Source organism: Leptonychotes weddellii, chromosome 4, assembly GCF_054177405.1.
Source record: "Leptonychotes weddellii isolate Sample4059 chromosome 4, ASM5417740v2, whole genome shotgun sequence".
Lineage (NCBI taxonomy): Eukaryota > Metazoa > Chordata > Mammalia > Carnivora > Phocidae > Leptonychotes > Leptonychotes weddellii.
This window is the reverse complement of record NC_138372.1, coordinates 170,256,631-170,268,700: the sequence shown is the minus strand read 5'-3', so window position 1 is coordinate 170,268,700 and position 12,070 is coordinate 170,256,631. Positions and strand designations below refer to the sequence as shown.

The following is a 12,070-nucleotide window of genomic DNA, read 5'->3' as shown; positions in this document are numbered from 1 at the left end:
GGATCGTCCGTCTTCTCTTGTCCCTCCTTCAGCTGCATCGAAAATACAGAACTTCTCAAACCCGGTCTCCTTCGAACGTCCCATGGAGGCCTGGTTTCCCGACACGAGACCTTCCTTGATTAAGCTCATTTGCTGGGTGGGGGTGGTGGGCACCTGCTTCGCCCTGAGGCGTCTTCTCGTCAGCCTCTTCTGCCACCGCGTGTGGGCCGCTGTGGGGAGCCGTAGGGCCCCGGAAACCCTCTTCAGCCTGGGACCCTGGGCCTCGGGAGGACGAACATTGCGCTTCAGGCGCAGGTGAGTGGAGGCGCTCTTGTCTGATGCAGCTGGGACCCTTAGCTTGTCATGTTGTCAAGCAGCTGGTTGAACGAGAGAATCCTCAACAAACAGGTGTGCATTGTTTCAGTGGGATGGATATATTTGGGAACAATTTGAGCATAAGGCAGGTTTGGTTTGTTTATGTGCAAATATGTCCAAGGCAATGTGAAAACGGCAAAAAATTGCACCCGCTGAACAGACCACAAAACACACTGGCTGAGTCACTGCATCCTGAGCCACACCCACTCACGCCCTGCAGGGTGTCACAACTCCCCAACTCCAACCACCTGTGGCACACGGGCAGCAAGGCCCAGCCCCGCCCCACCCCCGCCCTCCGAGGGCAGGTCTTCCAGTAAACACCACTCCCACTGCACTGTCTGCACCTCTTAACCCCTTAGCACACGTGGGCCACGCCACCAGCATATGTATTAGGCTCCTGCCATCTGTGGCTGCGGAAGGTCTGCATGGCCACCTCCCCCGTGTTTCTCACCGGTCTTTGGTCTTATTGGCTGTTCAGCCCCGACTCCCCTGCTGCATGGCTCTGGCTGGTCACTTAATGGCCACAAGCCGTCGATTCCTCCCCTGAGCCACAGCCCCCTTGATCCGGCTCCCCCGTCTGTTCACCCGTCCATCCAGCAGCCCATGACCTGGGCCTGTCCCAGCTGTGGGCAGAGGTGCTCAAAACCCTAGGCACACAGTGTGGGCAAGGCAGGAGGGGTGCCTGATCCAGCCGAGCGGTCCTGTCCATTCCCAGAACACGCAGGCTAAGGGGGAGCCTCGTGGGCCTGCTTTGGAAACCTGCAGGTAGGGGCACCTGAAGGAGAATGAAATCCTGAGGGGAGGTTCCTGCACCAGGGCCGGGACTGGGAGGGAGGAGGCCCTGGTGGGAAGGGGCATGGGGCACTGAAGCTGGGAGGAGAAGGAAAGGAGGGGTACAGAGGCTGGGGGAGTGGGACCTTCCAGGGGGCACGGTGGAGGGGCGAGTGGGCAGACGGACAAGGGAAATGCTGTTAGAAATGGCACATCCAGGAGGAGGCCAGACAGGCGCTTGGTCAGACGCTGGTGGGAGTGAGCGAGCGAGCGTCAGGGCAGCTGGGGTCCCCTCCAGTGCCCCGGGCCTCCTCTCAGCCACTTCTCAGGCCAAGCACCCCGATCTGAGCAGCTCGTGTGTCAAGGGCTAGGGACACATGCCCCCAGCTCACTGTCTTCAGGGGACAGAGTGGCCAGCTTTGGGAAAGCCGTCGTGCGGCCGTCGGGTGAGCGCACGGGAGCAAGGCGCGGGCGAGGGCAGCTGTGGGGTTGGAGGCAGGGCTGGCCCCTGGGACCTTGTAGCAGCCACAGCTCAGACTGGTGCCGGCCACGACCACGGGCAGCTCATGGAGGGCTTTAAGCTAGGAGTGAGGTCATCCCGTGTTTGTCTGGTTCAAGACTGGACATGGGAGGCCAGTGACTGAGAGGCTCCTGCGGGGGGTTCAGTGGGAGGTGATGTGGGTCTCAACCAGGGGAGCAGCGCCCCGAGTCCAAACGGGGGCGCAGAAAAAGACCACCATCTTCTTTCACAGAAGGTAAAACTCATCCTGGAAGGTCGGCGTCCGTGAGCGAGTCACCTGTGGGAGGGCTGCTTTGTCTTCTTTAGGTGTCGCAGACGCTTCGAGGGGTCCTCCCCGCTCCCGCATGTGCCTCCACGTTGCACTCGGGAATGCCGCGTGCTCTGTAACTCGCAGGGCCGCCCAACGAGCGCTAGATGCCCTGAGCGCCAGGCATGTGCCGTATGCCATCTGGGCATCGAGGTGGCAATGGTCATACCCCGCAGGCTACAGAGAATTACAATGGAGTCGGACGCACGGACCAACGGACAGGAAGCCACCACGCGGCGGGCAAGGGCTGTGCGGGAGGGGGCCTGGCTGGTGGGGGTCGGGGAAGCCTCCCAGGGGGGTGACTTCTCACTATCTCTCGATGTCATGGGTCAGGAGGAGCCATCCAGGTTAAAGGAAGGTCCCGTGTGCACAGGACTGGGGCCATGCAGGACCTGGCGCGGAGGGAGTGAGGTGCAACTAGCGTGTGTGAGTGGAAGGCCAGTGGGGGGGCAGCAGAGGCCTTGGGGTCCTATCGGAATGTGGATCTCATCCTGAGCGGCGAGGGCTGTGGCGGGGCTTGGTTCTCACCAGGGGCGGCACATTTGGGAAATCTGTGTGGGCTTTTCGTGTCGTCACCAGGACTTGGGATATCAGGGCAGCTGCTAAGGCTGCATGCTGGGCGGTTTGGGGCCACAATCGTTCTGCCCAGACAAGGGAGTGTCCCTGCTGAGAAACACCACACCTTCACTGTGTAGCCAGTAAACAGTATTTTAGTCTCCCAAGGCATTTTTTATCACCTTATTGTTAATTTTTCAACTGAACTACCTTGTGGTCTGAGAACAAGGCCGAGGGACCCTCGTCTTCTGTGTGTGTGTCACGGTCCCATGGACAGAAATCGGGGCTGTTTATAGGCTTTTGCACCGATGGACGATGACACTGTGAACTGAGGTGGGGCTGGATCTCACCGCCCCGAGATCACAACCTAACAATTTTAGGAGTTTTGACAAATGTACGTACCATATGACCACTGCTACAACAAGGCATAAAACATTTCTGTTACCCTAAAAGTTTCCCTGTGCCCTTCTCTAGCAATTCCGACCTCCCACCCATGGTCCTAACAGTCTTTCCCGGAGTTTTCATCATACGTGTGTATTCTTCTGTGTTCGGCTTCTTTTGCTCAGCACAGTGGTTTTGAGATCCGTCATGCGGCCGTGTGTAGGGTTAGTGTGTTGCTTTTTATGACTAAGTAGTATTCCATCACATGACGATCGCAGTGGGTTTATCCGTTCACCTGCTGTGGGGCATTTCAGTCATTTCCATGTCTGGCTACTATGAATAAAGCTGCTATGACCAACCATGTACAAATCTTTGGATAAAAATCTAGGAGTGGAATTGCTAGATCCTTAACGTTGTAAGAAGCTGCCAAGTTGTTTTCCCAAATGGTTGTACCATTCTGCTTTTCCACCAGCTTCTCTACATCCTTGCCGGTGTTTGTTATCATAAATCTCTTAGTCTGAGCTTTTCTAGTGAATGTAGATTGGCATCTTATTGTAGTTTCACTTGCATTTCCTTGATGACAAAAGATGTTGAAAATATTCACGTGCAGGACGCCTGGGTGGCTCAGTAGGTCGAGCGTCTGCCTTCGGCTCAGGTCATGATCCCAGGGTCCTGGGATCCGAGTCCCACGTCAGGCTCCCTGCTCAGCGGTGAGTCTGCTTCTCTCTCTCTGCCCCACCCCCTGCTTGTGCTCTCTCTCTCTCAAATGAATAAATAAAATCTAAAAAAACAAAACAAAAAACATTCACGTGTGTTTATTGGCCATTTGTGTATCTTCTTTTATGGGGTTCCTAAAGTCTTTTGACTATTTTTGAAACTTAGGTTGAGCATCTTCTAATTATGAAATTGCAGAAGCATTGCTCTGGTCTGGGCACAAGCCTTTGTCAAACACATGTACTGCAAATATTTTCTCCAAGTTGTGGCTTACCTTTTCATTTCCTTAGCAGTATCTTTTAAAGAACAAAAGCTTTTAAGTTTATCAAAGGTTTTTTTTAGTGGTTCAGGTTTTTTGTGTCTTATCTAAGAAATCTGCTTCTTCTAGGGTCATGAAGTTATTCACCTAAGTCTTCATCTAAAAGTTTTTATAGGGGCGCCTGGGTGGCTCAGTCATTAAAGCATCTGCCTTCGGCTCAGGTCATGATCCCAGGGTCCTGGGATCGAGCCCCGCATCGGGCTCCCTGCTCAGCGGGAAGCCTGCTTCTCCCTCGCCCACTCCCCCTGCTTGTGTTCCCTCTCTTGCTGTGTCTCTCTGTCAAATAAATAAATAAAATCTTTTTAAAAAGTTTTTATAAATTTAGCTTTTACATTTAGGTCTAGGATCCATTCCAAGTTAATTTTTGTGTGTGATGTGAGGTAAGGGTCAAGGTTCTATCTTTTTCTTTAATCGTGGTATCCAATTTTCCATTACCATTTGTTTAAAAAACATATGCGTATGTTTATTTCTGGATTCTCTATTCCGTTCCACTGATCTATGTGTTCCTCCATAGAATTATTTTCGCTTTACAGTAAGTCATGAAATCAGGTGGTGTGGGTTCTCCAACTTTGTTCTTTTTTTTCAAAGTTGTTTTGACTTTTCTACATCGTTTGCATTTCCATATACATTTTAAGATGTTTGTCAATTTCTACAATAAAGCCTGCTGGGATTTTGATTGGGATTGTGTTGAATTTCTATATCAGTTTGGAGAGAATTGACATCTTGACATTATTAAGTCTTCTGATCCATGAACATGGTACATCTCTCTATTTATGGCTCTCCCCGCCTGCACCGCCAGGGCAATCCATACTGATCTGCCTTTACTCAAACCACTCCCAGGCTCTTCTCTGGAGGACTCCAGACCCTGGAGCTGCCCATGCTCGGTTTTCCACACCTGGCCTTGACCACTCATGACTCTCTGTGCGTCTTCTCTTTCTTCCACTTGGTTTCCCCAGATGTGCCTCCATGCATACTCCTGGGCTTTGAGTTTTGCTGTCCACACTCCTGAAATGACTTCCTGCTAATGTTGATGCTGAGCCAAAGTCTTGAAGTCTAAAGCACTCTCTGTCCCCGGTCCTAGAACATGAAGTTCGTTCATTCACTCCACAGTTGACACCTATGGTGTGCCTGGGCCTGGACGGGGTGCTGGCCTGGGTGTTCAGCAAGCCGGGGTCCTGTGCCAGCCTCTCAGTATGGTTCTCCATGGCCACGGGCAGTGTTGCTTGGCAAGGAGTGTGATGGAGGCATGCATGCTTTGTGTCTTTTCACCTTGAAAATGAGGACGGATTTAACGATGGCCTATGGAGATAAACATTTTGGTTGAAGAATACATTAGCCCTCTTTGGCCTTAGTATAGTTAGTAGCCATTTCAGTGCCCTCCAGTGGAAGCCCACTGGACACGCCAGCAGGTGTGCAGGCCGGGCTTATCACTCACTGCAGTGAGGGGACCTCAGGCGACGGGCAGCCGGGGGTCACAGGACTGGGGCTAGAAAGGACCTACCGGGGGTTGGGCTCCCTTGGGTGAACTGGGGACAGCTACGGAGGCAGGGCTTCACTCTGGGTCGCATACTGTCAGGAAAGGGGGTGTCCTGTGCCTGGGTGTCTCAATACCTCTTCTTTGGAAGGAGGGCAGGCCAGAGGGGTTAGCTGTCTGTAAGCAGCACAGTGCACTGTTGGTCTTTACGCCTGGACGTTGCCCTTGTCTTGTCTATGTCCACACGTGATTACGGAGGGAACTTGTCTGATGCTGGTGTTGTGTGAAATTGTTTATAATCTGACCAGCAGAACACCAGCGCCTGGATCCGAGTGCCGTGCCTGCTCCTAGCAACACTGGGGCTTTGCTCATAGGACCAGGCCAGCCCCCAGAGGTTGGAGGCTGTTTCCTTCCTCGGCTGGAAAAGCAACAGTGCTTCACCCACAATTGCTCCCTGAGTCAGCGTGAGCACCTTCTACATCCTCTTTCACCGGTTCATAGCTGCCCCTCCTTCTCTAACCTGGGAGGGATGCAGCAGTGAGCAGGCCACGTTCCACTGGCAGAAATGCCCTGCTGGGCACGCCTGGGTGGCTCAGTCGGCTGAGCGTCCGACTCTTGGTTTTGGCTCAGGCTGTGATCTCAGGGTCGTGGGATTAAGCCCGCATCGGGCTCCCTGCTCAGCGAGGAGTCTGCTCGAGATTCTCTCTGACCTGCCCCGCCCGACGCTCTCTCTTTCTCTCAAATAAAATAAATAAATCTTTAAAAAAGAAAGAAAGAAAGAAAAATGCCCTGCCTGTCAGCCTTGCCCTGGGCCCAGCCTGGTCCCTCTGTGGCGCTGCAGGCCGCCTCCTAATGCCCGCGGCCCCAGGCCCTGCTGTAGCTGCTCCGAGCTCCTCTCTGGCACACCTCCATGGCTCCTTTCCTGCTTGCTTCACCTGTGCACACCTCATGCCTTCTCCTGGACATTCTGTTGCTGGGCTCCTCTGGAGTCCCCTGCTGGAGTTCCCTTTACCTACAGGGCCTTGGCTGTGTGCGGCCCTGGGCTTCCCTCTGGCAGCAGATGCCTCTTCTCTCTATCCCCTGGCCTCCTGGCCGTCGCTGTGCCCCTGCACCACACCTGCAGACCCTCGCTGCCCCCAGGGAGCCTCCCCCCAGGGTTAGCTTAGCGGAGAGTCTGTGTTCCCAGAGCTCCTCGAGAAAAACACTCTCCTTGCCTGTCACACTCAGCGGTATTATTCCTGAGCTCCCTCCATCTCAACTGATGTTCTTGTTCACCATGTCAACACTCTGGGGTTCTTCTCAGCCTGAAACCCTGATGGGTCTGTGAGCTGACATGGAGCAGATTCCTGCTTGCTTAGAGCATGGGCAGGGCAGAGAGTCCTGGCCAGGGAGCTGCACCTGCTCGAGGAGCCAGCCACCAAGGGGTGGGGGGGTGGGGGCTGCATTGCCTGCCTGGTACTTAGCAGGTGGACACAGCTGAGGGGCACAGTGCCACAGGCAGCCACGGGGCAAGGCGAGCTGGACTCCAGGAAGGGCCCAGGGGTGCATGCATCCCCGCCCCAGGGCAGTGGGGCCTGCCTGGGTCTCAGGCTGTGCAAGGTCAGGCCCGGGGGTTGAGCGACGAGGGGACAATGAGAGGCCAGCTAAGCAGCCAGCAGGCAGATGGCAGGGCCCATGGGCCAGGCAAGGACGTGCACTTCATCCACTGGCAACTCTCAGAGAGTTTGAAGCAGGAGGGTGGTGGGATCCGTGTTTGGAAATAAACCTAGCAGGCAGAGGGCGGGTGGGTGTGAATGGACAGGTGAGCATGAGGCCTTCCATGCAGGTGAAGGCGGGTAGGACAGAGAGAGGACAACCCTGGTTCTGGCCGGGCGGCCGGGGTGGAGACCATGGATGGGAGAGGACGCGGCAGCAGCAGGTTTGCGGGGAGAATGGACTTGGGGCAGGTGGGCCACGGTGGAGGTGCCCTTAGACCTTGGCAAGGATGCTTGCTTGCAATGTGTGAGTCCCTTCACGGATGCTGGGGTGATAGGCCAGTTACAGGGGTGAGGGGTGTGGGGGGGGCAAGGGGTCCCAGGAGAGGATTCTCAAGCCACACTAGATGGAGGGTCCTGCAGAGGGGAGGCTGCAGTGAGCCAAGGGCAGGGAGGTCCTCTGACAGATCTGGGCCCTGGGCAGTGCAGGAGCCCCTCTGTGGGGAGGGTGAGGATGTGGACAGCTGGCTGACCTCTGAATGCACCTCCTAGAGCCAGGGTGGGTGAGGCAGCAAGGGGGGGCTGGCAGAAGGTGTTAGAGGCAGGCTGAGGGACCCAACGGGCCGAGCCCTCAGGGTCTTTGTCCAGCTTCCCTCCAGAGGCTCCAGTCTGCAGGTTTCTCATGGGGAGGGCAGAGGGATCTGTGGGGCCTTGTCTGAGCCCGGCCCAGGTGGCACGTCAGGTGCCCACTGATGGGCAGAGCCAGGAAGAGTCTGCTCTGGGGCAGGTCCGTGACCTACGGCGTCCCCAGGCCCAGGGCAAGATGGTAAGGGTCTCATAAGACCCTCTGCCATGCTGTGCGGTTCCAGGATCGAGAGGCAAAGTCAGGCCATCTATCTCCATGTGAACCAGGCACCAGGCTTAAGCTCCAGAGGCCTCCAGGTCCCTGTCCGTGTCCTCGCTCGGTGCGCGTGGTACCTATGACGGGGCAGGGAAGGTGGCAGGGAGGGTGATGGAGTGCACACGAGGAGGCCTGGCTGCCCTCCCTGCCCTTGACCTCCCCTCCCGGCAGCCTAACCTGCTCCCACTCCCTTTGCCCTGGTGGTGCCACAGCCTCCTCCCCATCCCCCCGAAAAAGCGGCCAGGAGAAGGATCACAACGCAGAGAGCACAAGGTCCCATTTATTGGAATTTTAAAGACAACAAGACGAGAGGAAGGCCTCCTCCCGCCCTGATATAGTCCCATCCTCTCTGCCCTAAGGGCTCAGCACAGGGACAAGGCCCTCACCCCTCAGGCCCCCCAGAGGGCAGCACTCCAGGGCGGGGGTGGGGGTGGGGGGGACTCTATGCCAGGCTGGGGTTGGGGGCTGGAACAGGAGGGGAGACGTGCACCCTCACCTCTTGGCTCGACCCCTCTCCCCTGGGACCTGGTGTTGCCCCCAGACCCTGGGGTGGGCTGGCAGACAGGGCTCATGCAACAGCGAGTGGGCAGGAGGTGGCCTGGAAACCGGGCCCCCACTGCCCTTTGGCGGGGCCGGAGGGCGAGAGGGGGCCATGCTGGCCGCAGCAGGTCCACACAGAAGTATCTGCAGTGTACACACAGGAGGGTTGGGGGAGGCCCTCAGTCCCGGGCTGGGCCCAGGGAGGCGCGAGGAGAGGTGTGACAGTGTTGCCCTAGCAGGGGCAGGGCCCAGGCCAGCCACACCGCCCGAGTGGGACCCCGAGCACAAGCTACTCCTTGGCGCGGCCGATGATGGTGAGGATGTACAGGAAGATGTTGATGATGTCCGTGTAGAGGTTCAGCGCGGCAAACACGTACTCCTCCGGGCTCAGGGACAGCTGCTTGTTTCCCAGCAGCAGCTGGGTATCCACTGCCAGGAACTGGAGGCGATGGGCAGCACTGGTGAGGGACAAGCCTGCCCGCCCGGCCCCCCCGCCCGGCCGCCCACCCCCGCACTCACGCAGGTGAAGAGCAGGGCGCCCAGTGAGGCGTACACGATCTCCAGGATGCGGTTCCGGATGAAGATGCAGAGGATGGCGAAGATGACCAGCACCACCAGGCTCACCAGCAGCACGCCCATGCACGAGGTGAAGTCGTAGCGGGTCTGTGGGCACAGGGGGGACAGGAGGCCCTGGGTGCCAGGCCCCCGCAGGCGTCTGGGCCCTGGGGGCCAGCAGCCCCGCCTTCAGGGGCCCTCACCTGCATAGAGAAGATGACCACCGTGAAGCAGACCGTCGTCGTGATGCCCACGGCCATGATGACCGCCTCAGTGTTGTAGAAGCTGGCAATCATGCCCACCATGTAGGACAGGCTGACGGTCAGGATCGACTGTGGGGACACGGAGCCTCGTGTGTGGGAGCCGCTGCCCACCCCTGCCCCCACCCCACCCCCTCCTCCTGTGGCTGCAAAGTGTGGTAGCGTGGGGGGGGGAGGGAGGGCTGCGGGGCCCAGGCGCTGGGGTTACCAGGGCAACGAGGTTCCAGGGATGCTTTCGCCGGAAGTCTCCACAGCAGCTGAGGACAATGAGGGAGATGAAGAAGACAGCATAGGACACATAGTACGTCCACACGTTCTCCCGGACGAAGCCCTTCACCTTGCCAACAAAGGTGAACACGGCCACAGTGGACAGCGTCACGGACAGCTGCAGGGTCAGCACCAGGAACACCTAGGGCGGGAGCCAGCTCAGAGCCCTGCCCAGCGGGACCCCTGCCCCCCTCCCCCAGCCTCTTTCGCCCACCTTCCGGATGAAGGCCTGGCGGATGCTCTTGTCATCCCAGTTGGTGGCAGGGAAGTCCTGGTTGTCGTAGTAGGACGGGGGGCCCTCTTCATGGTAGTTTCCATGCTGAGGTGCTGAGGAGCAGAACGGGCTGGGTCAGCACCACGGGAAGGCATCTGGAGCCCCTTGCGCCCCCCACCCCCCACCGGCTGCTTCCCCTCTACTACTCACAGTCAGGGTCCTGTGCTGGGAAAGCCTGTGGTTGTCCATAGGGGTTGGGGGGAAAGGGGCTCTGCGGATATGGCCCCTGAGGGTAGCCCCCTTGAGGGTAGGGACCCTGAGGGTAGCCTCCTTGGGGGTAGGGGCCCTGAGGGTAGCCCCCTTGGGGGTAGGAGCTGGGGCCCTGGGGGTACCCTGGCTGGCCATATGGAGAAGGCTGGAAGGGGGCTTGTGGGTAAGGGGCTCCAGGGTAGGGAGGCATGGAGGGCTGGGGTCCCCCAGGATATCCAGGGTTGGGGGGAGGATAGCTGTCTCCAGACACCAAGAAACTCTTTTCATGGGGCATGGCCTCAGATTCTGTGGTCTCCCCCTAGAGGAGAGAGAGAGAAGTCAGCTCTGCAGTGACAAGTCCCCGGAACCAGCCACCGCGGCCCTGCCCCACCTGCTGCAGGGAACGAGGACACAAAGGGGGGGCATTCATGACTTTTGCCCCCAGGGCCATTGGCAACCCCAGAGCAGAAGGACCAGGAGAGCCAGTGGGGACCCGTTAGCTGGGCCTGGGGCTTCGGAAGGAGCCGTTCTAAGACGACCCCAAAAGTGGAGGAGGGGACAGGCAAGACGATGACTTCGTCAGCTTCGGGATTTTTTGGTTTCGGTTGTTTCTTAGGTGCAACTGGGGGAGGTTCATGACCGCTGCTGGCGTCTCCCGGGTCAGAGCTCAGCCCGGATCGGGGCTGGGGGCGCGGTCAGGGAGGTGTGGGGGTGTGCCCGGACCCTCCCCTTAGCCACCCTCCCCTTAAGCAGCTTTAAGGGGCCAGAGCCGGCGGCTATTTCTATCCCAGGAAATCCCCAGGCCATCTGTGAGCAGCGAGAGCCCTGACCCTTGTCCAAAAGCAGGTCCGACTGCCCCTCGCTCCCAAGGTGGGGGGCAGCAGGCCTGGATCGGCTGTCGGAGTGCCTGCCTGGAGGGTACGCCAGGAACAGCGGGGTGCGGGGGTGTGTGGGGGATGGAAGCGACCAGAGGGCGTGCGGGGGAACAAAGCAAGCGAGACAGAGAGGCGGGTGGGGGCGGCGGCCACGGATCCCGCACCGAGGGCGGATGGGCCCCGCTGCCCGGTCGGGGGGCGCTCGGGACACGGGTCGCTGCCGCCCCCGCCCCTCGCCGGCCCACCGGCCGGCCGCCAGCCGCCCGCCGCCGCGCCCGGCCCCAGCGGGCCGAGCGGGCAGTGCGCCCCGGCGGGACCTACCGACTGGCCCACCGCGACGCCGCTGGTCTGCGCAGGGCCCGCGCGGGGGCGGCCGGCCCAGCGGCCGAGCGGGTAGATACGCTGCTGCGCTCGGGCCAGGGACTCACCACTCGCGGGGCGCCTCCGGAACGGTGCGCACGGTGTCCGGTGCGCGACCACGCGGTCGATGGCCGCTGCGCCCGCACCCGCGCCCGCACCCGCGCCCGCACCCAACCCCGCACCCGCTCGGCGGCCGGCTCGGCTGGGCCTGCGCCTGCGGCTCGGGAGACGCTGCGGGGCCTTGTGACGGGGCGGGGCCTTGTGACGGGGCGGGGCCTGGGGGCGGGGCAGGGGCGCGGGGTGGGCGGGGCAGGGGAGGGGCCTGCGGCTAGGGAGACGCCGCGGGGTCTTGCGTCGGGGCGGGGCCTGGGGCCGGGGCGGGGCCGGGGCGGGGCCGGGGCCGGATGGAGTAGGAGCGCGGCTGTGGGGCCGGGCTCTACCTGGAACTCTGGGATTCTTGCGGTTGGGTCCTACCCGCTGTGGCCGCCTTGCTGGCTCCTTTCCGAGTCCCAGGCCTGCACCCTGCGTCCCGCACTGTCCGCCGAAGTGTCGGCTTGGGCCGTGGGGGCTGAAGATCCTAGAGGCAGAGGCCCGGCCTGGCTAATTTGGTTCAGGGAGTTCCTAAATCTGGGATGTGCTGAAGCTGCCAAGGACCCTCTATGCCTCCATGGTCTTAAAACACCACTTTCCCTTTTCTCTCGCCCTTTCATCCGAGTCTATCCCAAATCAAGAGGCCTGATCCTTTAATTGCCCCATCCTC

The 12,070-nt window shown here is 59.3% G+C and overlaps 1 protein-coding gene across 2 annotated transcripts; it reads right to left on the bottom strand.

Annotated features, from left to right (window-relative positions):
- Positions 1-8,242: 8,242 nt before the first annotated feature.
- GRINA (glutamate ionotropic receptor NMDA type subunit associated protein 1) lies at positions 8,243-11,547 on the bottom strand. Of its 2 annotated transcripts, none has more exons than XM_081816690.1 (7): positions 11,379-11,547; positions 10,037-10,394; positions 9,827-9,939; positions 9,554-9,754; positions 9,289-9,417; positions 9,050-9,193; positions 8,243-8,969 (listed from the first exon to the last, which is right to left on the bottom strand). In XM_081816690.1, the coding sequence occupies exons 2-7, from the start codon at positions 10,368-10,370 to the stop codon at positions 8,820-8,822; spliced, it is 1,071 nt and encodes a 356-aa protein (XP_081672816.1). In that variant the 5' UTR covers positions 10,371-10,394; positions 11,379-11,547; the 3' UTR covers positions 8,243-8,819. The 2 variants fall into 2 exon arrangements, with proteins under 2 accessions (XP_081672816.1, XP_081672818.1); XM_081816692.1 differs by having other exon boundaries at positions 11,272-11,499.
- Between the last annotated feature and the right edge of the window lie 523 nt (positions 11,548-12,070).